The 26886-nt window shown below is 37.4% G+C and overlaps 2 protein-coding genes across 2 annotated transcripts; both read left to right on the forward strand.

Annotated features, from left to right (window-relative positions):
* Positions 6193-19571, forward strand: LOC109212550 (serine/threonine-protein kinase STY46-like). Its single transcript, XM_019376204.1, has 16 exons — positions 6193-6748; positions 7391-7505; positions 8313-8410; positions 8539-8649; positions 9498-9570; positions 10571-10681; positions 11133-11183; positions 12000-12139; positions 12244-12351; positions 12827-12900; positions 13541-13716; positions 14374-14469; positions 18002-18082; positions 18173-18223; positions 18790-18930; positions 19049-19571. The coding sequence occupies exons 1-16, from the start codon at positions 6561-6563 to the stop codon at positions 19076-19078; spliced, it is 1644 nt and encodes a 547-aa protein (XP_019231749.1). The 5' UTR covers positions 6193-6560; the 3' UTR covers positions 19079-19571.
* On the forward strand, positions 20196-22099 carry LOC109223035 (zinc finger protein ZAT3-like). Its single transcript, XM_019387296.1, has one exon. The coding sequence runs from the start codon at positions 20536-20538 to the stop codon at positions 21763-21765; it is 1230 nt and encodes a 409-aa protein (XP_019242841.1). The 5' UTR covers positions 20196-20535; the 3' UTR covers positions 21766-22099.

Genomic DNA, 26886 nt, shown 5'->3' on the forward strand with positions numbered 1-26886 from the left:
GGCGGTTATGAGGAGTGTTACCTAGCAAAAGATCGTCATTTGTGAACGTGACCTTCTCCTCACAAGCATTAACTTCTTGAGGAGTGGACTCGATGGGCTTTTCCGAAGATGGTGCCAACGGTAGGTCATCACTCTTTTCTTCTCCTTTGTCAGCATGGCAACAAGAGGCATCAATGCCCTCATGGGAAATCTTCGTGCGGAACCAACTTGGTAAAAACTCCTCCGAGGTCACTGGATTTCGTGGCTTTTGAGGGTGGTGCATCTCTACTTTTGCTTTCTTCAAATGCCTAACTGGATTCTGTTTTATTGGTCTTTTTACCATCATCTTCCTTGTTGGTTGTTCCACTGATTCTTTTCGTGGGATCCTTTTGTGGCGCCTACGACGAGTCACCAACGTCCAACCTTCATCATCATCAGGTTGGTTGACTTCAGCTTTGTTGCTCTTTAGTAATTCTTCATCTTTACTTTCTTTAAAACCACATAATTCATCCAGACTGAATGAGCCAAAGGTGATAGAGACTTGGTTTGCGCTTGCTTTCTCATCTTCAAGCACGATCTTCTTTTCGCGAGCCAAGTCCATGACTTTATCCTTGAAGACAAAGCACTTCTCCAGAGGGTGGCTTACAAGTCGGTGATATTTGCAGTAATTTGGATCATTTGTTTTCCCAGCTTCATTTGGTCGCTTCATCTCCGGAAGCTCAATGAGATTTAACTCGAGGAGTTCATCGAAAATGGCTGGCACATCAGAATCCAGGAATGGGTACTCTTTCTCCTGCATTTCTTTTAGAGTCAACTTTCCACTTGGCTTGTCTTGAAAAGAAGTGGATTTCATACTCTGCTTCTTGCTTACCTTCGTCGTGAACTTCATAGGTGACGTGTTGACATTCATAGCTTCTTTGCTTTCAGACTTGGGTACGAACTTGCCCCACTTCCTGACTTCTTGCTTGTCATTCCCTTTGCGAGGTTCATAGGTGGGCAGCCTTTCATTTCCAGCGGAGGCCATGCTCAATTCCATGTCATGGGCACGAGTTGCAAGTTCTTCAAATGTGCTAGGCTTGATACCCTGCAAGATGTAGCGCAATCCCCAATGCATGCCTTGGATGCACATCTCTATGCCTGAAGCTTCACTAAGCCTGTCTTTGCGGTTGAGGCTTGCATTCCTCCAACGATTTATAAAGTCGATAACTGGTTCCCCCTTTCGTTGACGAGTATTTGTAAGTTCTATCATACTCACAGTACGTCTTGTGCTATAAAAGCGATTGAGGAATTCTTGCTCTAGTTGATCCCAGCTATCGATTGATCCAGCCTCGAGGTCCGTGTACCCGTCAAAAGCATTTCCTTTTAGCGAGCGGACAAACTGCTTGATGAGGTAATCTCCATAAGTCCCAGCATTGTTGCACGTCTCCACGAAGTGCGCCACATGTTGCTTTGGGTTACCTTTACCATCAAACTGTTGAAACTTTGGAGGTTGATAGCCAGAAGGCATCTTCAACATATCGACCCTTGAAGTGTACGACTTTGCATATGTAAGGGAGGATTTGGCAGCAACTTCATATTTGTTCTTAATGGTTCCTTCAATGAACTCCTTCAATTGATCGATTGGAATCATCCCTTCAGATGAGACAGGGATAGCCTTAGTGGATGATGCTTGTCTTGGGGGAGAGTCGCTCTCTAGAACCTCTGGGAGCTTGCCGGGTGCATGGGTGGATTCTTCTTCCATCAGAATTCCCACCCTGTCTGTTAGCTTGTCAATTCTGGCCTCTTGATTTTGCATGCATTTGGTCAAGCCAGCGATTGCTTCTGTCAAGTTTGCCAACTGCTCCTCCATGGATGAAGTGTTTGTCACCATGGCTTGCATGATTGTCGTGGATGACGGAGAGTAGCATGGATTTTCACACAGATTGATCCTTGATCGGCCCACGCTATGTGGTGTAAGTGGGGAGGATCCATCACTTGAAACATCATCATCTTCCTTCACAGCAGAGTGCTTGGAGCCGGAGAAGTCAAGCAGAGCAAGAGTTTTCTTGATCTTTTCAGCAACATCGCTTCCTCCTTCAGATGCGTTTGTGGCAGATCTTGCTCCTTTCGAGGATGAAGATCCGAAAACAGGGGTTGATGCGAACGACACTTGGGGTGCTTGTTGTTCTAAAAAGCTTGCTTTGCTCCTCGTAACTGGTCCGAAGCTTCCAAAGGTGACATCGAGGATGCTTTCCACATCAGCATAAAACCTGGAGTTAGCAGCCTTGTTGGAAGTTGAAACAGAGTTGATTTTCTTTGAAGCCATTTCAATGTTCTTGGTATTTGGTGAATGAAAAGTTGAGATGAGAGGTAGAGATTGTCCCACTGGGCGTGCCAGAATTTGTAGACAATAAATTTGCGTCGAGAAAATAAAATCAAGACCGAAAAATATCGCAACAATCGTAGTATTTGATTTCGAATATTTGAGCGTTACAATCTCTATGAATCCTCTGATTCTTCTTTTCAATAGTAAATAAATTCAAGGGCCTTGGAGCTTGATCTTGAATCTATATTTGTTTCCACGAACGATGATCTTGTTCTTGAGCTTGAGCTTGATTGCTTGAACTTGACCTTGATTTGTTCTTCGTTCTTGAACTTGAACTTGATTTCTTCTTCGTTCTTGAACTTGAACTTGATTTCTTCTTCGTTCTTGAGCTTGAATTTGATTTCTTGAAATTGAAGCTTGAAACTTGTGGAGGAATTTGCAGCGTTTGATCCACGAGCTCTTCCTTGCTTCTTGTTATAACTTCTGGTGTCTTTTCTGAGTTATGAAGATCCCTATTTATAGCTGTGGAAAGGAAGAGTTCTCATAAGAACAAACTCTTTCCGACCAATCATATTGAAGTGTGACATGGCCGCATTTGATTGGCCAGAACATGTCACTTGCACACGTGGCGCAATTTCATTGGCCTTTTAGTGTGACTTGGCATGCCTTGTCATTTTGACATGTGGCATGGTCCTATTGGCTCTTCCGTTTGACTTGGCGCGCCACGTCATTTGACACGTGGCACCAAACTGGGCCTCTAGGAAGATGACATCTTGGGCCTAATGAATTGAGCTCATCACTTTAGCCCAATTAAACGGGCTAGCCCAATGGATTATGACTTATTTATTTAATCCATATATATTGGACTTATATAATTAATTCAATTATATTAGCCCATATATTTATTTGGACTAATATATCTTGAATTTAAAATATACCCAAATTATTTTATGAATTTAAAATTTATATGCCTACACCTTGACTATTTATTTCAATTGTATAAATCTTTATTTTCAGGTCAAATTCAAAAAATTATTAACTAAAACTTTATTATTTTTGGCCAAATAAAAATATTTAGCCTACATAATGTAGTTTTATCAAAGTTTTATTATAAATTATATTCGAAAAAATTTATCTAAAAAAGTAATATTCTTAAAACGGTGAAAATATATTTTATTTTTCAAAAAATGCCATATATACAGGAAAAATTCACGTGGCAGGCGAGTGCACCCACACTTTTTGCCACATCGGCGTCTAGGGGAAAATGTCTCTCAAAAGGCCAAGTTGAGGGGGGTAATTAAGATCGGGCATAGTTCCGAGAGGATACTAATAATCTGAATCAAGTTTAGGGGTGGTTTAAGGTATTTTGCCTAAAAAATTGGTATTACACATAAAAGTCATCAGAAAATTAATTGCGTATATTTTTGAAAATTGACATAATTGTCGGCTGCACTAATTGCGAGACCAATTTTAGTTTCTTTATGCAAACAAAGTACAGTACTCCATTATTTACCGTTGCCGGTACCCAAAAAATTCAAAGTATATACAATAGTTTTTATAGTAATAAGTTAATTTTTCTTCAAGGATGAACGAAAATTCGTGGAGAATCCCTTACAACTTGTTTGGATATTTGTTTTATATCGTTTCATAATGTATCGTATCGTATTGTATTGTATTGTACTGTACTGTATTGTTTGATGAATACAATATTTCGATGGATTGTGTCGTTTTACTATCGTTTCATGTTATCACGCACCAGTAATATGATGAATAAGTTTGCAATATTATAAAGAAAAATTATGATACGGTATAAAAAAAGGTAGGGTAAATGATAAAATGAAATTATGTAATAATAATGAAGGGTGAAATTGAGAGAAAAGGACAAGGTAACGACGCGACCACACCAAATCGGTCGTTACATAAAGTGGCACATTTCATCGTTACGTAACGACGGATCTAACGGTACGATACGATAAAATTTAAGTAACAATCAAAACAAATATTGTATTTAAAATAACAATACGATACGATACAATAGGTAACAACCATCCAAACAAGCTGTTAGTTAGTCGTATTATATTGTTTAATATATCAAATATCAAGTTGATTATAGTTGGTTTTAAATACAATTAGATAGAAAGAAACAATTGGTGATAGGATTTGGAGAAATGATCTTTTGTTAAAATAGCTATTTAAATATACTCTAAACAATTTTGATTAGAGTATCATGTTTTATATTTAATTTCTCTAATTTTTTATTATTTATAATTAATATTTAGAGAAAACGCATAAAGTACCCATTAAAATTTGTCCGGAAAAATTATTTACACAGCTAAACTTTACGGGCGACCTTTTATCACCTCATTCTTGATCGAAGTGTATTAATTATCTCTCTAAAATTAAAGAACCACTTTTGTACTAGAAAGTGTTACACGCACCTCTGCCACGTCAGAACCACATAAATGCCATCTAAAAAAAAAAGTTCTCGTTTTTCCTTTTCTTTTTCTTTTGAAATTTTTCCAGTTTATCTTCCATTACCTTCCTCCATTTTTTGTAGTACCCACCAACACCCATATTCCGCCATGAAACATCAAAGCTCAAACTGCCCAAACAAACTTTATTTTTTGACTTTCTTTTTCTCTAATATAATGTATTACATGAAGATATTAAAATTATTAAACTTGAATGTCAAATTAGTTACCCAACTGCCCCGTCATTCCACATATCCTCTGACATTCATCCATGGTCAAATCTCAAATCAAGATCCACTTGATTTTTTCTTTCTATATCTTAAATTTTAATCTTCGTAAATGATTTTATGTGAGACTATTTCATCGGATTTTTATTTGCTGACAGTCTTTTAGTTAAATTTTTTTCCGCCAAACCCAATTGCTTTACTTTTTTTCCCCTTTTCCTTCCCGTTTTCTCTCTTCCTCTTTTTTCTGTCAAGCCTTAACTTAGCATCAAAGATTCTGCTAGATATAGTGGTTGCATTAACAATAGAATTTTGTAGCTTTCACCATTTCAATGTCGTACCGATTTTTTATTGCTACTCTAGCTTCTTTTCATTTACTCAAATACTACTGAAAAGGGAGTTCCAAATAGATCCAAAACAACAAAAGATCTATTTGGAAAAATAATGATAGAGACGATTTTTGTTGTTGCCTTGTTGGTTCATAAAGTCAGGTCATTTTAATTGCAGGGAAAAAAGAACAAAAAAATAAAACGAAAAGATTAAGAAAAACTTAAATTTTATTAAAATGATATTTGTGAAAGTTAATTCATTTTAACTTTTTTTTTTTGCCAGCCACGCTCTTTCAAGAAAGTGTAAACACTCTCTCTGCAGGAGGGATAATTAATACACTTCGATCAAGAATGAGGGGGTAAAAAGTCGCACGTAAAATTTAGGTGTGTAAATGATTTTTTCGGACAAGTTTAATGGGTACTTTATGCATTTTCTCTAGTATTTATTGTAATTTTTATGATATAATATCTGTTTGCAAGCTTTTATTTTTGATTTATGCGAATTGACGAGGCTTCTTGTGCTTTAGATTAATTTTTTTTTCATAATTTTTTAAATTTAACGATTAAAGTTTATTAAAGAGACAAAAAATATGCATATTACTTTTATCACTTTCTCATAAGATTAGCAACCAAAGAGGAAACATGAAAAATAGTTTGAATGCAGAGTAAGTACGAGTCACTAATAGTGATAGAGCTTAACTAGTATTCAGAAATGAAATGTGTAATTAATACAATCATGAATCAAATACGTATTATCTATATATAAAATTACAAAATGCAATTTCATGTGTCGACTACGGCATACCCATTTATGTAATTGCACCATTTATATATCGTCACCCGTTCAGAATCCTATCCACTCCACTTCTCTCACACACAAAACACACACACTTGACACTTCCGTAATAAAAAGTCTTTATCCCCAGTCGTTTTTCTCTCTTTTATTTCCTTTTAACCAACCTTCTGACATTCGTCAAACTTCCTTTTTCTCATTTCAGTCATTACAAAGAAAGGATAACAAGAGAGACCTTCTTCTTCTTCTCTCTACAGAAGGAAATTTGCCCTTGCTTTTACACCTTCAACTTCAGTAGTATCCTCCTCTCCATTTCGTCCTGTCACCGGTCTTCCGGCGACTTCTCCGATCACTTTTTCGCTGACTATGGAGGTTACATGACATAATCCATTCAGTTCCTTGAGAGATTTTGTTATTGAAGTAGTGTGTAATATAGAACATATATTTGAGTGGAGGAAAATGGATTTATTGGAAGGAGTAGGGGAGAGTTCGTCACCGCCGAGGAGTTTTGGGAGCTGTGCAGTACTGTATGATATAAAGAACGATGTCTATAACCGTCTTGTCCAGAGCGGAAATGCGGAGGCCGTTACTAATCCGGAGTTGCTTCGTGAGCAGTTGGATTCTCACTTCGCTCGCTTGCCTGCTAGGTTTCATTTTCTCTGCTTTAGCATTTTCCTTTTTTCGCTAAAATATGTATTACGTTTACTTGCACCTTCAAATTAAATGCGATTTCTCAAGCTGAATTTTCTGTGCAATTCCATCTGTTTTGTGGAGTGTAGAGAGTCGGTAATTTCGTCATCTTAGATAATGAGAGGATAATTAGGAATTTGTTTTTCTTCGAGAGTATATATTGTAAAAATATGAGAGGTTAAATTTTGTGTCTATCTATGTGCCTCGGTGTTTTTTGCGGTATTATTTTTTGTTTTTACCTGTATTTTCGAGCTGGAATGGGGAGGATTATGTGGTTTATATATATATATATATGGAAGCCATTATTGCTAGGTAGTATGAATAGTTTAGCTATTTATGATATTTGATTAAAGTATTCAATAAAGTTATTAGCTCTATGTTTTTTCTGTATAATAGTGGAACTCTGTTTGTGATTAATAAAGTAATTTGATTAGGAAAGTCAGATTACAGCATGTTAAATAATTTAAACTAGCCTCAGGGCTTTGGTTTAATGATAAAGGTAGTGCAACACGTGATGTTTTGTAGGGGCATGCCATGAGTTTGAATTGTGTTGGTGAACCAAGTCTGCTAGTTATTTAACAATATCTTTGATGCTTCAGTTATGGGTTGGATATTAATATAGATAGAGCGGAAGATGTGTTGTTGCATCAGAAGATTCTTGTTAGAGCAAAAGATCCTGATAATCAGCCTGCTTATCATGTCCGATATTTAGAGGTACGAACTCCATTCATCATATAGCTGCCGTCTACTACCACTTTGATGCCATCAGATATTGCTGGTGGATTCTGTGCTGTTTAAATGTATACTGTGCTTTTCCTAATTGCTGTAGTTGCTTTTGTAGCTTTAAAGTTCCTTCATTAATCATTGTCAATTTCTTTCTCACATGCGTCTGTGGTTCTCTCTTTTACTGATTTGATTGCTTTGTGTTGTTTCAGACGTGAATGATTGTTGATATGCCATCTGATTTAAGTATCTATTATTTGGATATCTTTTTCTGTATGCACCCTTAAGTATTATTTGATCATTTCACGTGATGGCTTTGTTGATTCATTGGTTTTTTTTGGCTGGATTCTCCGGTATTAAGTTTTCAGCCATTTTATATGTTCATCTGCATTTTGTTACCGTGGTTTCAATGACCTTTGGGCTGTTTTCCTCATTAATTAAAGGAGACATAGCTTTACTGCTGAATCTTTCCTTCAGTTCTACGTATTATAGTTGAATTATCCTCTATAAAAGACAGATAAGGATTCGGTTGAATCATTGTTTATATGCCATCGGAATTAGGTATCTATTAGTAAAATAATCTGGCAAGATCATAGTTACGTCATGTTGGATATATATTACAGATGGATTCTCGCTCTTTGTAGGTAACGTTATGTTTCATTGCATTACATATTTCCTTATTTCAAACTTTATGGTCTTAATAGCTGTAAGTTTCTTCTAGAAATTGGATTTTTCTTTGATGTAATCTCTATGGATAATTCACATGGCCCTTGTTTTCCATTTTGGTTTGCTTGACAGAATTATTGGACTAGATCTGATGATGTAGAAGGTCAGCATGAGTTCAATGATCTTCCGACTCAAAAGCCAGGTGGCAGCTTAAATAATGAAGGGATCAGGTAAATTTTACAAGTTTGACAACTTTTACATGGTCATTTATTTTGACAAGGAACTTAGTTTTACCTATAGACTAATATGCTTTAGCTTTCTTTCATCTGCCTTCTCATTGCTGCTTAACAAAATACAGGAAACATATGAATGACTTTGAAACTTGCTCTAAGCTTGAAGACCTAAATTTGGAAGTTAGACAGAATTTCAATGGCAAAGAGGAAATTCTGGCAGAAGATTCTATCAGAAGGTAGTTTCAGAGCAAACTTCTATGATTATTTCTCCTCTCTATTTGTCTTTTATTTTTTATTTTTAAAATTTACTTTATAAGTAGCAAAGCTTCTAGAAACGAAGGATAATCTAGTAATGGTAAATTTTGTTATGAATCTGAAAGTTTCTCTGACAAATTTTGATGTAGCATTTATTTAACTTGAAATATTCCAAATACTGCATGTAATGTTGATCTAGAACAAGTTTGCATTTATTGAGTACTTATGCATCCAAGATTGTTGAATGAGAAAATCGTGGTTCATTAGAAAAAATTGCAGCCGAAGAAATATGAATGTAATTCTCAAAAAGTGAATTTTACTACATAGAGGGAGAATTAATTGTTCTAATCTGAAAGGTAAATCAAGCATTTAAGTTTAAGCAAATTTGTAATTCCAAAATCACTTGTAGAATCATATTGTTAGTCAAAGTCTTTTTGCTTTTAAAGCATGCAAATAAATCCATCTACTTTGATCGGCCACAATTTGCATCTTCCGTTTGGTTAAAAACTTGTGGTATGGATCATTTAAGGCACAAAAAGGATCAACAATACTAGGCTCATGCTTTGTCAGTCTCTGCAGAAAATACTGATGGGTCTTGCTTTCTTATGTTTCTTTCCAAGCTTTTTTCGCGCTGCTTCTTCAACCTTTGTCCTCTACACTTCTATTTTCTTCCGACTTCAGTGCGTTTTAGTCATTGTATAGGATGTTGGTAATGATTTTGTCTGTTATGCTTTTAGCTGTAATGTTTCTAACATCTGAATCTCAAAAAAAGCAGATTGCAAGTACCTGCAATATATTCAGTAGTTGACCACCAGTAATTGTAGTGCAGGCATGACATTTCACATATTCCAATCCATGAAGTTATCTTTTCCACCATTGACAAACCCAAGCTTCTTAGTCAGGTAACCATAAGAGGGTTCATAATTCATATACCTTGAACCTTTATTTTTTAAAATTTGTTACCTAGAATACTTAATTGAAGGTCTGCTCAGTTCGATTGCTTTCTCTTTGATGTTGTTTTCTGTTATCTCTAGCTGTGTTTGCTGTACTTGGAATACTGAAGGGGGAGATCACATAGAAGTGTTTGTAGCATGTTAATTCTATTGACCAACTCCTATTGCTAGATGATGGACCTTTTGTAAGAAATTTGTAAATACAGCTTGAGTTTCATAGAAGTTCTAAAAGACTTTTTACTTTATTCTCTTCTTATTTTAGTCAATTCTCATCCATAGCTGTGGTTTGCGTTGCAATGAACCTTTGAGTTTTCTCTTCGCCAATTAGAGGAAACAAATCTTTATTTTGAAGATATAATTAAGAAAGTGTGCTACACACTTCAACATGGTATCATAGTTAGACTGGCCTTAAGCTTTCAGATGAAATGACCACACTCTTCAATATGATACCAGAGCCGCATTCATCACTATTCTTGGTTTACCCAATGTTGGGTCCCGAAGTCATGTTATCCACGCTCTAGTTAATCAGGCTTGGGCGTGTGGAGGAAGGATGGTAGATTGTCCCACATTGGCCTAGGGAATAGGTTGTTGTCTCCTTGTATGGTCTTGGGCAATTTTCACCTCATGAGTTAGCTCTTAGGTTTCAGAAGGCAACACACTTGAACATTTTGCTTCTGGATCTTTCGCTTTGTACAATAATCTTTTGGTTTAATCCGATATAAAGACATATAAACATTTGATTGTGCCTGGTTTCTGGGTCTTTTCCGAATATAACACTTCTGATGGTTTGGTGTTCATTTTCATTTTTTGTCCTCTTTGAATGCGCATATATATATCCTGGCAATTTTGCATAATGTTATGATGAAATGGATGTGAGGATTCATTTTGTTATATTTCTTTTTCCCTGATTAATGTTATCTCATGTTCTCTGACTACTTTCCTACTCTAGCTCTCTGCTTTACTTTCTGATATAGGGCTTAACATCCGAGAAGCTCATGTGTTCTCAACAACTGATGGGTATTCTTTAGATGTATTTGTGGTGGATGGATGGCCTGTTGAGGTATGCTTTGTGTTGCTCACCATTTTTCTACTAAGTTTGATGTACAGATTCTGACGTCTTGTTTATATCATTTCACATGGCCACTTTCTTTTGTGGTGTTTCCGGTAATAGCTCTTAATTCAATAGATCTCTTTGGGGTGTAAACTTAAAAGAACAAACGATTTAGGGGCTTCATGATTATGCTCTTATTTTAGTCTCTCAATTTACTATTTCTGTCCCTAAAGTCTTATAAGTATGCTGAATATTAATCATCAGGAGATATAAGGAAAATCTTGCTCTTCGAAAATATAAAATTAATACACACACACTGACACACATGAGGAAAACCTTCCATATGGTCAATACAGGGTAGTCTAAACCTCAGTGAAAGTGAGCATTGTGATTATATTTCTTGTATGGCAGGTGTCTGTGCTGTGTACAAAAGTTGCTGACTTTGCCATGTTATGGTCAGGATACCAAGGCTTTGCATAAAGAACTGGGGAAAGCGATTTCTAGAATTGAGGTGATTTAGTTTTGGTTTCTTCTTGTTGTGATGTTATTCAGTTAACTCTTTATGCTTTTTCTGTGGAGTTCTAGTAAATAATCAATTGTTTTGGGGTTGCTTGTTTGTTGCTAATCAGCTCTCCGAGGATAATAATCATTTGAACTTATTGAAAAAAGGTTAATAATCATTTGATTTCTAGAACATAACTGCACTAGATAAATGTGAACTAATAAGGGGAAGATTTTTGGTTTATGTTTCAGATGCTTTTTTAATTATCTGGAGAAGTTCCGCGTCAAGCCTGTGCTGGGACTGTCTCAATCTTTTCTATAATATTCCTTTGGATACTCTAACAGAAAGACTAGAGATTCCTACATTAATAGGCATAAGAGGGGAAATTTATGAAAGCTCATGGGAAGAATTTTGCTCCTATTGTTTCAAGGCGTGCTGCTAGTTGCATATGCCATCTCCGTAAACAGAAAAGGAAAAAAAGTTTCAGTAATTTAAGTTCCATTGACGTAGCCTTTTCCTACTTAGGATGGCATAGGCTAGGCCATGAGTAACTTCGTTGAAAAGGAAACTTATCTTGTAAAGAAGTAGGCCATGGGTAACTTAAACAATACCTGTATGGTATCATATTTATGTGGATGATATAGCTGCTATAATCTTGAGAGCTTCATTTCCAATTAGCCATCATCAATTCTTCTAGTTGATATGTGATGGATACTGTTATTAGAATCTCCTCAGAATCTACTTTGTTGTTGTATTATTGAAGCTCATTAGTGTGATGTAATTTACTTACCAAGTTGTAATGAGTATATTTTCTGGATGACACAGGGATCATGGTCTGGTTCGTCTCATTCAAAGTCAGCTGTTGAAAAATATATACTCGCACGATCAAAACCTGAAGATTGGGAAATTGATAGAAGATTACTGAAGATTGGGGAAAGAATTGCTTCAGGATCTTGCGGCGATTTGTGAGTTTTGGATTGTATTTCTGTGGTTTTGCATGAATTCTGGGTTCCCAGCTTTATAGGAACTTTGTTCTCTCCCTTCTCTTCTAAACTTTACTCACATGAAGGTATCATGGGATGTATCTTGGTATGGATGTTGCAATCAAGTTCATTAGATCTGAGCATTTGAATGACACATTGGAAGATGAGTTCGCTCAAGAAGTAGCAATTTTGAGGTGAGTGATCTAAGCTCTTATGTTGTATGAAGCTTATTTTGTCTGGGGGATGACACAAAAATTACTGGGTTGCTTCATCCTTGTCCTGTGCATTGTGTTGCCTACTAGAGGAATTATATCAACTTGTAGAGCAAGCTCGAAGTTAATTCCAGGTTGAAGACTTGTGTGGTAAGGTACCAAGAGTACCCTTGGCGTGTAAATCAAGAAAAAAGTTCCAAACATATATGATGGATACATGATCCTCCTTATGTGTATTTCTGTATGTTATATTCTTCAAATGCTAGTTACATTTGTTCTTTGGTGATACTGGTACTAACACAATTTTATAATACAAAACATAACGATGCAACTCGGGCTTTATAAAGAGATGAGTTATGATTATTAATATTACGTGTTGTAATATTTTGTGGACATATTACTATATCAGTGTTACCACCTCTCAGACGATCTTACGATTTAATCTTATTGCATACAGGCAAGTTCAGCACAAAAATGTTGTTCGTTTCATTGGTGCATGCACAGAGTCACCTCATCTGTGCATAGTTACAGGTATGATTAGTGCTGGGCAAAAAGTTGCGTGGTCTCTTCGAGACTATGATTATAATCATTTCATGGGTAAATTCATGTCATGGCTTTCTGGCTGTCCTTATATTTAAAATCAAAGTTGTACAGTCTCAGCTGCATGGCAGTAAACTGAAGAGTATGTTTGGTCATTCATTGCTGCAATTTTTTCTGTACTCTATTTTTTTATTTTATTGTACCATCTAGTTATTGTTGTTATACTTACATGACGTTCGGATGGGGATAAGTGTGATTTAGAGGAAATTTAGTTTTGGAGAACCCCTAATTTTGCTTAAAGGACAAATTACTCACCAGTATTGAATTGAGATTGTCCCAAATAGAGTGTAGTATATAGACGATTCATATTGCCAACCCCGACTAGCATGGTTAAGTGATGATGGACTGATAGCTGTTGAATGCTTTTGCAAAAAAGCAAAACGTGGTCCGATGCATGTATTTGTTTTCACAGTTTTCTTTATATCGATGCAAGGTTGTGCTCATAACGCTCTACTTTTGAAAAATTCATATTCGTGGATGACTTTTTTTCAAAGGTATATGTGAACTTATGTCCGGGATGAAAATTATATTTATTGACTTATTCTTGTGTTAATGCTGATCTTTTTTGTAGAATACATGCCTGGTGGGAGCTTGTACGACTACTTGCATAAAAACCATGTCATATTACAACTCTCACAATTGCTAAGCTTTGCAATTGATGTCTGCAAAGGAATGGAGTACTTGCATCAAAATAATATTATTCACAGGGATCTGAAAACAGCAAATTTACTTATGGATGCAAACAATGTAAGTTGTGCAAACAATGAAGTACTTTCATCCTTAATCGTGCTACAGCATGACTTCATGAGCACCGAGTCCACTTTCCTTTTGGTCATAAATCAATGTTTTTGGTAATTCTTCAACATCAGAAAGTAACTCCAGAAATAGACATTAGTCCTAATAAAACAAATAATATTAAAAAATTCGAATCGCCAAAAAAATATTTTCCAAATATTTAAAAGAAGAAATACTCGATTAATATGGAAATTCCATTATTTTCTAAAATTATACATTGATCTATTTCATCAGTTTCTACTTTTCAAAGAACTGCTATGTTCAGTGCTTACTCTATTGGACTGGAGGTTCGCTTTAACTGGTACTATGTTGTAATGGGATTAGTTGTATTATAATGGATTGAAAAGGAATGTCCTATTATTTGAGATTTTTTTCATAATGAATTCATACTGTTACTATTGAGGAAAGAGCAGGATTCTCTCTGAAAAAACGCAAGCTTTTGAATTTTATGGATCTTCACACCTGTCATGTTTGCTGGGAATTAATTCTTCCACCAATTTGTTTCTTCTCTTAAGTGCTCATGATTTGAATGCCTACCTATTCTATTTGCTTATGTTTTGCATTATCCACACCACACCTATTTTGATTGACTTTGTAATCTGTGATAAGGTTGTTAAAGTGGCAGATTTTGGTGTTGCTCGTTTCCAAAATAAGGGGGGTGTCATGACAGCTGAGACTGGAACATATAGATGGATGGCCCCTGAGGTTCGGCTATTTTCTTTGCTAAATTTGTGAATTATTTGATTCAGTACGGAATATCAGATATGCGTCTGTACCCTGATAAGCCAGTTTAACATACAAGTGATGTTGTTGTGGATGGAGCCCACTTGATTTCGGCAGTCAAATAGGAGGACTTGCCTAGCTTGTTGTGCTGAAGTTCTCCTTGCAGCTGCTTGAGTGGAAAAAGGATGATTCATATATGCTGATTTTGATAATAGTTTTAACCCCCAGTTCGGATAACCATTTGAAGCTTCTCATCCTTTTAAGTGCATAGTTTTTAATGCTCCAAAGATCCTTCTTTTTTTCCTTCCGAATCTCATTAAATCTTTACCTGTATATCGGATTCTGATGCTTTTATGAGAGTATTAATTAACTTCCCTTTCCTATTTGTTTTTATTTGTTGCATAACATAACATAGTTGTACAACAATTAAAAGAAAAATGACATGGTTGTACATGGGTGCTCGAAACACTTTGGGAAGTCTGTGTTAGGACCGAAAAACAGGTGTCATGCGGAAGCTAGCAAAGCAAATCTTGAACAACGATAAATCATACAACAAAAGAGAAATATACCAAAAGAGACGCAACATATAACGTGGTTCAGTCAACTGACCTACATCCACGACTGAGATGGGCAATCCACTATATAAAAAGAGAGTATAAAATATCGAGAGAACAACCTCATGAAGAGGCGAACACAAGTGACACACTAACACTTGTCCCGTAAAGTTCTCCCCCTAAAACAAGTCTCGTCTCTCAAACCCCATATGACTACATTGTGGATGCTACTGAATGAGAAACACGAATCTTCAATTTATAGAACTCCAAACCTTTTCCTACAAGAAAAGGGACTAGCCAAATATGGAAGAATTATATTTTTCTACTAGGAAAAGAAAAACCCAATTATGGTAAATATGTTGTCCTTTCCTTCGTGAAATAGGAAAACCAATTATGGTAAGAAAATCTGGACAAGCACCTAACAATTCTCCCCCCTGGCCTGAATTTTCTGACAAAATAAACTTGATCCACCTTCTTCACATAGCCTTCAACATGTTGCATCTCCAAATCTCCACCACAAAGTTTGTCTCAACGTGCGTAGCACACCAGTCAAATTTCTCAGACAAAAGTCACGATTATCGTCAAATATGTTGCGGCTAGAACTGAATCCGCCAAGATGAACCTGTCTTGAACCTCGCTCTCATACCACTTGTTAGGAAAAACAGGTGTCATGCGGAAGCTAGAAAAGCAAACCTTGAACAACGATAAATCATACAACAAAAGAGAACTATACCAAAAGAGACACAAACATTTAACGTGGTTCGGCCAACTGACTTACGTCCACGACGGAGATGAGCAATTCACTATATAAAAAGAGAGTACAAAATATCGAGAGAACAAGCTCACGAAGAGGTAAACACAAGTGGCACACTTTTAACACTTGTCCCGGAAAATTCTCCCCCTACCACACGACTCTCAAACCCCATATTGACTAGACATTGTGGATGCTTACTGAATGAGGACGGATCTTCAATTATATAGAACTCCAAAATTTTCCTACAAGAAAAAGGGACTAGCCAAATATGAAGAATTATATTTCCTTTTAGGAAAGAAAGAAAAACCCAATTATGGTAAAATTTGTTCCTTTCCTTCATGAAATAGGAAAACCAATTATGGTAAAAAATCTGGACAAACACCTAACAATTCTCTCCCTTGGCCTGAATTTTCTAACAATATAAACTTGATCCACTTTCTTCACATAGCCTTTAACAGGTCGCATCTTCAAATCTCCACCACAAAGTTTGTCTCAACGTGCGTAGCACACCGGTCAAATTTGTCAGACAAAAATCACGATTATAGAGAAATATTACAAAAGAGATACAAACATTTAACGTGGTTCGGCCAACTGACCTACGTCCACGACGGAGCATGAGCAATTCCATATATAAAATGAAGTACAAAATATCGAGAGAACAAGCTCACGAAGAGGTAAACACAAGTGACACACTTTTAACACTTGTCCCGTAAAATTCTCTCCCTACACACGACTCTCAAACCCCATATGGCTACATTGTGGATGCTACTGAATGAGAAGGACGGATCTTCAATTTATAGAACTCCAAACCTTTTCCTACAAGAAAAAAGACTAGCCAAATATGGAACAATTATATTTTCCTTCTAGGAAAAGGGAAATCCAATTATGGTAAATATGTTGTCCTTTTCCTTCATGAAATAGGAAAACCAATTTATGGTAAGAAAAATTCTGGACAAACAACCTAACAATCTCTCCCTTGGCCTGAATTTTCTAACAATATAAACTTGATCCACTTTCTTCACATAGCCTTTAACAGGTCGCATCTCCAAATCTCCACCACAAAGTTTGTCTCAACGTGCGCGTTAGCACATCGGTCCAATTTGTCAGACAAAAATCACGATTATAGAGAAATATACAAAAGAGATACAAATATTTAACGTGGTTCGGCTAACTGACCTACGTCCACGACGGAGATGAGTAATCCACTATATAAAAAGAGAATACAAAATATCGAGAGAACAAGCTCACGAAGAGGTAAACACAATGACACACTTATAACACTTGTCCCGTAAAATTCTCCCCCTGCACACGACTCTCAAATCGCATATGGCTACATTGTGGATGCTACTGAATGAGAAGGAAGGATCTTCAATTTATAGAAGTCCAAACTTTTTCCTACAAGAAAAAGGACTAGCCAAACATGGAAAGGAATTATTAATTTCCTTCTACAAAAATGAAAACTCAATTATGGTAAATATGTTGTCCTTTCCTTCAAGAGATATAAAAACCAAATATGGTAAGAAAATCAGGACAACACCTAACAGTTTGCTCATTGGTACTAATACTCCTTTACATGCAGCCATCATCAGTTGGGCTCTTCTAGTTTTAGGCTGTAATTTTCTGAAATTGCTTATAGCCATGAAGTTTCTAGGATTGATTCTTCAGAGTTTTGTAATAATATGGCTTTCCTAAGATGAGGCATTATTGCGTAATCCTGCACAAGATCTCGCTCGTGGTTCCATGCTTCTCTATGATGGAGGAGCCTACGTGCTTTGTTTGTCTCTCTCCACCCTGTTTGAGATAGATAATTAAGACCAAGGGCTGCGTCTGCTCATTGGTACTAATAGTCCTTTACATGCAGCCATCATCAGTTGGGCTCTTCTAGTTTTAAGCTGTAATTTTCTGAAATTGCTTATAGCGATGAAGTTTCTAGGATTGATTCTTCAGAGTTTTGTAATAATTTGGCTTTCCTAAGATGAGGCATTATGCGTAATCCTGCACAACATCTCGCTCGTGGTTCCATGCTTCTCTATGATGGAGGAGCCTACGTGCTTTGTTTGTCTCTCTCCACCCTGTTTGAGATAGATAATTAAGACCAAGGGCTGCGTTTGTGGTGTCTTAACATATATGAAATACATTACCACATCCATAACTATCTTCTCTGCTACTGCATGCTTGGTCTGTTAAACTTTTCTTTTCCTTTTAGGTTATCAATCATCAGCCATACGATCAGAAAGCAGATGTGTTTAGTTTTGCTATTGTTATTTGGGAGCTTGTAACAGCAAAGGTATTTGACTACTCGTGAAAGAAGTCACATGATGGCCATCAGAAGTTAAGGATGTGCCTCCTTTGATTCATGTACTTTTTTATGCTACAGGTTCCGTATGACACCATGACCCCACTGCAAGCTGCTCTAGGAGTGAGACAGGTCTGTATTACAAATTGCTTTTAGCACGTGGAGCATGTTGTGAATCGTATTTTCCCGTTAAGCAAGCTAGTCTGTTGTTTTAGGCGTTTGAGGGCTTCGCATTTTGGGAGTGGAAGGGCTCCTTGCAGATTTGTGCTGTAAAACTTAAACAGATATGAAGTTTTGTGTAGTGCTGTATTTGGTTAATGTTAGCCTCATTACATGTTAACTATGTTTTATGAATCCCTAAGAACAAGTGAGATTCCTTTTATCTAAATGATAGTGTGCATAGCTAGATTTTTCCTGCAGGTGTAAAGTTCCAAGTCCGTTAAACAGTCCTACATCCTTGGATCTTGAGTAGATGTACATAGTTGGAATTTAGATTAACATTCATGGGCCAAATACCGATGCATGCAATATCTATATTATGTGCATGATTGCTCGTATAGCCATTATGATATTAATTAAGGATAGTGACTTTAGGAAAGAAGGAACACTTGCAAAGTCAGATGACACTTTTCCCGTGCCATCTGTTACATTTCATTCTAACTCGTATTTGAGTTCGACTCTATTATGTTGTCTCCTAGGGCCTCCGACCCGAGCTTCCAGAGAATGCACATCCGAGGCTGCTAGACTTGATGCAGAGGTGTTGGGAGGCCATTCCGAGTGATAGACCCAGCTTCTCTGAAATACAAGTTGAACTTGAACTACTCTTACAGGAAGTTGAGGTAAAAATATCTCTATACATTGTACTTCGTTCGATATCCCTCAATTAGATTACCATTTTTTAATGTGCATCTTCTTCTGATTAATCTTGTGACTATTTCTATTATTTGTGTCTCACAGGATGCGGTAGAGGCACCAAATGAGAGATGAGCATGTGCTACATGTATTGGACTAATGATACACTTTAACAGTAACAAAAGAGGATTTTCTTTACCATGCCATATATACGCATACCTTATTTTTTGGGTGAGATCTATGTTACAAGCGAAAGATACAGAGGACTGCTGGCTATTTTTGGAGTTGATAGCAAAGTGACCCGATTTTACTGTATAACAAATACCACTAACATCCTTGTAAAATCTTTTTTTCCCCTTTGAGGAAAAATGTAATGTCTTTTTTTTCTTTGAGGGGTGGGGTTTTGGGGGATGATAAAGGAGTTTGGGTGAGAATTTCCCAAGTGTACCAGCGTTTTCTGTTTTACGAGTTTGGTTCAGATCAACTTGTTGTCTTTTACTTTCTGTTCAATTGATTGCGCTGTTGTTTCACTTAATGAGCAAGTTTGAGGAGAAAGCTCTTTGTTGATGCTACGTATAGCTGATGTATCACTTGGCTTGAGAATACTCCAATTCATTTTTCACGTGGATCTGTTTGGCTTGAGAATGCTACATATGAGATATTTCAGATGTTATAATTAGTCCCGTAGAGTCAGTTTTCCTTGTCCTTATTTTGTTATATTGATAGGGCGGTTAAATAGGCCTGTTGGATCAAGTTTGAGCCTGTTAAAAATGTTTGAATCAATAATCATGCCATGATTTCATGTACTAAAAAAAATGGTAAAATTTTGTAAAAGAAATAGTATTTCATGACATATGCGCGATACCTACTTGAAATAATAACTTCAGTAACATAATCTGAATTATATACAACTTAGTCTTTTCCGTACATAATACGCAAATTTATCATACGAAAATGATAGTAACCTCGATGTTATAGCTAAATACTACTCCCTCCGGTCCAAAGTAAGTGATTTTGTGGATGTTTTCACACAGATTAAGAAATTCATCTTTTAGCATAAATTAGCAATGAAATTGACCATATTAACCTTACTATCTCACATAACACTCCTAACACATACTCCAACATTATTTACTCCAAGGACAATGTAGGAAAAATAATAATTAATTCATTCTTGAAATTTGAAAAAATCACTTATTTTGGACAACAAAAAAAGGCCAAAAAATCACTTATTTTGGACCGGAGGGAGTAGTATAAATTAGTAACTTAAACCGTCAAGGATAGTGTTTATTAATTTTTACGTGAGCAGTGAGCATACGCCCATGTTGAGTCATATGGGTGGTAATAGTGAGACAAGGTGAGATAATGACCTGCCCCATTTAACAAACTTACGCCCCAAGTCTAAGTAACTGCTGTTTCCCTCTATCCCTGTTTCTTACAGCACCAGCGTAACCGCTCTTTACCTCTATCCCCTCTTTCTTACAGCACCCAAACACCAATTAAACCGTTCTCTTCTCTTTTAACTGTAAACATTTACACAAGTAAAAACGACGTACTAGTGTCCTTCACCTTTTCTTGAAATTCAAAGTAATATGGACAACCAAAATACCTATTGCACTACTATTTCCGGTTTTATTCAACCCCTTGTTCTACAGAGTCATGTAATTGGCGATCATCATCCTCTGGATCAAACCCATGAAGAAGAAGCATCAAGAAGATTCACAATGTTTGATACAAATGTCAGGTACAAACCTCAAAATCCCAGAAAGAAAAGAAGCAAATTGTTAAGAATTAATGATAACTCCTTTAAAATCAGTAGTACTAATCCTAGTACTTCAGGAGTTGTTAGTGAAACTGTTATTACTAAGCCTAAATGTGCCAAGAAACCACCAGACCCTAATGCCCCCAAAATTACTAGGCCTTGTACTGAATGTGGCAAGAAATTTTGGTCGTGGAAAGCCCTTTTTGGTCACATGCGTTGTCACCCTGAACGCCAATGGCGTGGTATTAACCCTCCTCCCAATTTAAAACGACCAATTCATTCTTCATTTCCCCAACAATCCCCCAATTATTCCCTTTTACTAACAGACGAGGACCATGAAATTGCTGAGTGCTTATTACTATTGTCTAATGGACAGCCTCGTACTCCTTGTACTGGTAATAGTCCTAATGTTTTGTTGGAAAATGACAACGTTGTTTGGGACGTTGATCACATGGTTATAGATGGAGGGGTTGGAGAAAAAGGTGTAATTGAATCAGGGACATTTTCTTCAGGAGTGAATAATTGTTGTAAATTTGAGTGCACAAGTTGCAAGAAGGTATTTGGTTCTCTCCAGGCATTAGGGGGACATAGGGCAACTCACAACAATGTCAAGGGTTGTTTTGCAAATACAAGAAATTATGGGGAATGTAGCCAGCAATTAGAAGAGGGCAATATGGGAATTATGTGCCCCATAGAACAAGGGAGAGGCAGTGATAGTGAAGATACAATTAGCAACGACAACAAGAGGATGATGGTATTGGGACATAAGTGTAGCATTTGTTTGAGAGTTTTCTCAAGTGGACAAGCTTTGGGAGGACACAAAAGGTGTCATTGGGAAAAACTCGGGGACGAAATAACAGCAACAACAACAACAATATCAGCAGCAGAATCAGACTTAACGCGAGCTGTCATTGTCAATCCAAAGGCACAGGGAAATAATGTCGCTAATTTGGATCTCAATTTTCCTCCTGTTACAATCTCAGGAGATGATCAAGATGATTCTTCAGCTTCTTATTCATCTATTTCAGGGCTGGAATTGGACTTGAGGTTGGGGCTTTAGTAGGAATTTGTAATGAAGAAATGTACAAAGGTTCTTGTGTTGTGTACTGATATTAGTGTTACCTATATTGGCTAGGAATATTAACTAAGGTTTTCATGATATTAGTGATGTATATGAAGTAGTTGGACTAACTTTTGAAGGTTTTATTCCTTCTAATGGCTCCAATTTTAGGAGTTATAATTCTGTTGTGATTTGGGGCTCCTTAATGACACTGATATATGTAATTGTATCTACTACACATTTGTGATAGGTGTGAGTAATAATTTCTCTGTATGAAATAGCAGCATTGTTACCTGTAAATTTGGAGTAGTTCATTTACTTTTATATCTTGGTATATTTGATTTTTAGGTCACCATTATTACCAGATTTTTGTTCTGTTTTGGTTATATTATTTTTCTGGATGTTGTTACTGTTTCTCTTTCGGTAGTTCTTTGTCATAAGTGATGTAATTTTGATTTCGTTGAGCCGACAGTCTACCGAAAACAGTCTCTCTATCTTCACAAGGTAGGGATAAGGACTATGTACACAGATCCCACTTGTGACAATATATTACGTATAGTGTTGTTGCTGTATCTTGGTTTATTTGATTTACACTGACATTATTGATTAATTTGGCTGTTGGGTACACAAGTGATGTGTGAGCTTGAAGGGATACATGCAAAATTAGTTAACCAATGATAAAAAAATTTTGGAACAAACTGGTATTAGTGAAGATTCTATTAGTAATTGATATTCCCTCCGGTCCACAATAAGTGACCAATTTGCTTTTTTATTTTGGTCCAAAATAAGTGTCCATTTACATAATCAAGAAAGAATTCAATTTGATTTTACAAAATTACCCTTATGTTCATATCCCTAAAAAGTTTTCTTACTCCTCACATTAAATATTTAATTAAAGGTAGTTTAGTCATACTAGATATTTTTGTATAGAATTTAATATTTTTTAATGGGCGTGCCAAAAACAAATTGGTCACTTAGGACCGGAGGGAGTTTTAATTAAGCTAGCAATAGAGTGAATAGACACATAAGATAAAAAGAAAAATTCGTTTTATTTATAGATATTAAAATTTGCATGCATGTCAATGCAAATTTCCGTGTTCATTATGTTCCTTGACTTGAAGGCCTGAACAATCTTATCATCATGGTGGGACTTTCTCTTTGTCAGCCCTTCCTTTAAGGCAATAATGCTCTCTCCTCTCAACTTTCTCAACTATTCTACCCAATCACCATAGCCATGGATCCACCAATACCAAGCCATATGCAAATTGACTCAACTGAAAATCATCCACAACCCAAATCTTCTTTACAAACACTCACATCCAACTCAACCCTACCAACTTACATTTCAAACACACAAGCTATCAACACTTCTGTTGATTTAACCGATGAAACAAACAATGAATACGACTCCGATGACTTCATACCCCTAACAGCGGAAGATAAAGCTCGACTATACACTCCTTGACAAAACTCTATCATCGTTAAGGTCTTTGGTCGAACAGTGGGACATCAACTGCTAAAAGCAAAACTAACGTCCACTTGGAAACCCACAGAGGAAATACATCTCATCGATTTGGGATGTAATTTCTTCCTAATTAAATTTCGCTACGAGGAAAATACGAATAAGGCTCTTCACGAAGGGCCTTGGTTCATCTTGAACCACTTCCTGTCGGTCCGTCGCTGGGAACCCAAGTTTATCGCCTCCAATGCACAACTAACATATGCTGCACTTTGGGCACGTTTACCAGAACTACCTACCGAGTTTTATGACTTCCAAATCCTACAAAAAATAGGAAGCAAGATCGGCAAGCTCTTAAAAGTGGATACTTGTACCACTTCTACTACAAGAGGCAGGTATGCAAGAATATGCATCGAGGTGCCATTGGAAAAACCCCTCAAACTCACGTCCATCTAGGCACCCACAAACAAATCCTTCTCTATGAAGGGCTCAACCTCCTCTGTACTAGGTGTGGCAGGTTTGGCCACGCTAGTTGGAGCTGTCAATACTCCCAAACACCACCCCTAAACTCGATAACACCACCAGCGGCCACTACTCCCCCACACTGACCCTCCATTACCTATTCCATCACAAAAGGACTCTGAGTGGAAAACTGTAAGCTTTCCAAAACGACCAAATACAAAAAACAACAAACCACACATACATAGACCTACAGAAGGACGCTCATCTCCACCACAGCCGGCACATACAAGCACACTCATGGAAGTGGCCACGCCAATCGCTAAGGTAAGAACAGGTATGCCTACAAACCCTAATCCAATAGTGGATACTAACTTTTTTGCAAAACTCAGACATCTGGACCCTGCAGAACAATATGGACATCAAGGGCATGGGCCACTCACAAATCCATGCACTCGCACATTAAGCCCACAGACCATAGAAGATGACCTAATGGACCCTAGCCCAATAAAAACTAAGACGGATTATATTAACACTAATTACGAAACTGTTAATGAATCTTTAAATAATAACTCTAACAACACCATTAATACGTCATTACACACAAACAACCACCTTTCACAAAATATTACGGAGGAGGTTACTCCTAAAAACGACATAATGAATCTTCACAGCCCCAACCCTTCTCCCACGTTAACAAGTACAGCTGGACAAAACAACTCTACCACTACTCCTACAAACGACACATCAGCCATGCACACTGACATTACACAAACAAAATCCACCAAATCTATCTCCGACCACTTAAAATCTATCTCCCTGCATGCCACCCCAAACAAGCCAATCGAAATATTACCTTCCTCTACTCAACTTCACTCTTCTCCATCTCCCCTATCGAGTAATCATACCACTCCATGTGATACAAAATTATCAACCCTAACCCATCAAACCTATATTCCATTCATCAACCCTGTTGATGACCATACACCCAAAAACATTGACATACAGGAACAACCTATCACAGACCCAAATATAAACACCACTACCACCTTGGAAAACCATGCAACGACCTTGGTACACCACTTTCCGAGAAAACCATCAAATAAACCACCAACACTTCCACTTCCCACGACTGATCATGAGTGGTCCACCCCATCCCAACCCAACCACGCCATTGATATACACATCCCAAATGCCACCATTGGAGTACCCTCTCCAATCATGGCTGGAGATGATACTTCGAGGTTACTCCCTCATCTACACAATGGAACTCAACAACCAAGAGATATTCTTCTAGTTCAAAACCCAACACACCTAGCGGAGATTGTTACAGAGGGGATAAGGCTAGGAATGGAGGCAGTAGCACAAACACAATGGTCCAACATCAACACACCTCTCCTGTTGGACCAGACGAGGGCCTCGACCACAACCCAATCACCTTGGGCACATCCAATCACTCCACCTATTCACACCTTCCATCAGGTTATAAGGACACTTCCCTTCTACCCTCAACATCACACGGGCATGATATATGCTCCTTGGTTTCAACACATGAACACATTCTCCCTACCGGAGATGATTCTGTCACCAACAAGCACTCAGGAACCACTTTCTCCTCTCTTCAGTCCACCAATGACACCACCTTCATCGCCCAACGAACTAGGAGAGCAAACAAGGCTGGAATTAGCTCAAATAATGGAGGAAATGCGCGAACAGAGTTCATTTGGCTCAAGGGGTTCTTGTCACGACCCCAAACCCGATCGTGATGGCGCCCAACAACATTGCTAGGCAAGCCAGACCACAATCGTTCCCAAATTAACCGTAAACCTCAAACCGACAATCTAAAGAGATTATAATAGTTTTAGAATAATAATCCAATATTTATAATAGAATAATACTGAGAAAAATACGAAGTCTGATAAAACGCTCCCAAAGACCTGGGGTCACGAGTCTAGAGCCTCTAAAACAATTTGAATAACAATATCTGAAGGAAAATACTCAAGTCTGGAAATATATATATAAATAAAACTGAAATAGGAAGAGTAGTCAGGTCCTGCGAACGTCAAGCAGCTACCTCAACAACTCTGATAAGCTCTGGGAAACAAAGACTGCTCAGCTAAGCCTCTGGTGTACCTGAATCTGCACACAAGGTGCAGGGAGTAGGGGTGAGTACTACCGACTCAGTGAGTAATAAGCATATAAAATGTCTGAAGAAAAGAAATCCACGAAATGACACAAAGTAAAGCTAAAACTAACAGTCCAACACCTAACTACGAACCAACAGCAAAACAACTTCAAATATATCAGTCAAGTATAATGTAAGGATGCAATGCAATGCACATGACCGCTACGGCGCGTAGCCCGATCCATTTAACGTCGACGACGCTCACTGGGGGTGTGTACAGACTCCGGAGGGGCTCCTTCAGCCCAAGCGCAAAATAATCATACCATTCGCTGCGGCGTGCAGCCCGATCCATACTCAGTCCACAATATGCATATGAGTCACGTAACAGATTCAATTAAATTCCCAATTTCCAATTTATTAAGAAGAATATACTTTAGATCTTTAACTTCAGGAAAAGTGACTTAGCATTTCGTAACAGTGATTAAACACAGGACTGAGATCAATGATTATACAAAGCATGCTATCACAATGACATTCATCCTCTAAGGATGCTACAGATCGGCACAAGGCCCCAAACACGGCAATAAGCCCAGATATATTCAATACAGGGTGCGTATCAGTTGCCAATATAGAAACATTCTTGTTCGGGATGGACCAAGTCACAATCCCCAGTCATAACCAATCCCGCACCTGCCATGGGGTGGGAGTCACGCCCTACAATAGCGTCACAGTGTGATAAGCCGGGGTTTCAAACCCTCAGGCCATCATATACACCAACTACTCACCTCTATCCGGCCGTAGAATGGTCTGCAATGCCTTTTCCTTTCGTATCGACCTCCTCGCGCGTCGAATCTAGTCAAAATCACAACAAATACATAAATATGGGTTAAAGAAACATAACCCAATCAAAAATACTCGAAAAGTACTAAAATTCACGAAGTTGGTAAAACCCGAACCCCGGACCCACTTCTCGAAAAATTCCGAAAATCACTTCCTCGTCTCGCCACGAGTCCGTGCATATAAAGTTTACCAAAATCGGAGCTCGTTTGACCCTCCAAATTCCATTTTTACATCACAG

This window comes from Nicotiana attenuata, chromosome 2 (genome assembly GCF_001879085.1).
Source record: "Nicotiana attenuata strain UT chromosome 2, NIATTr2, whole genome shotgun sequence".
NCBI classification, from domain to species: Eukaryota; Viridiplantae; Streptophyta; class Magnoliopsida; order Solanales; family Solanaceae; genus Nicotiana; species Nicotiana attenuata.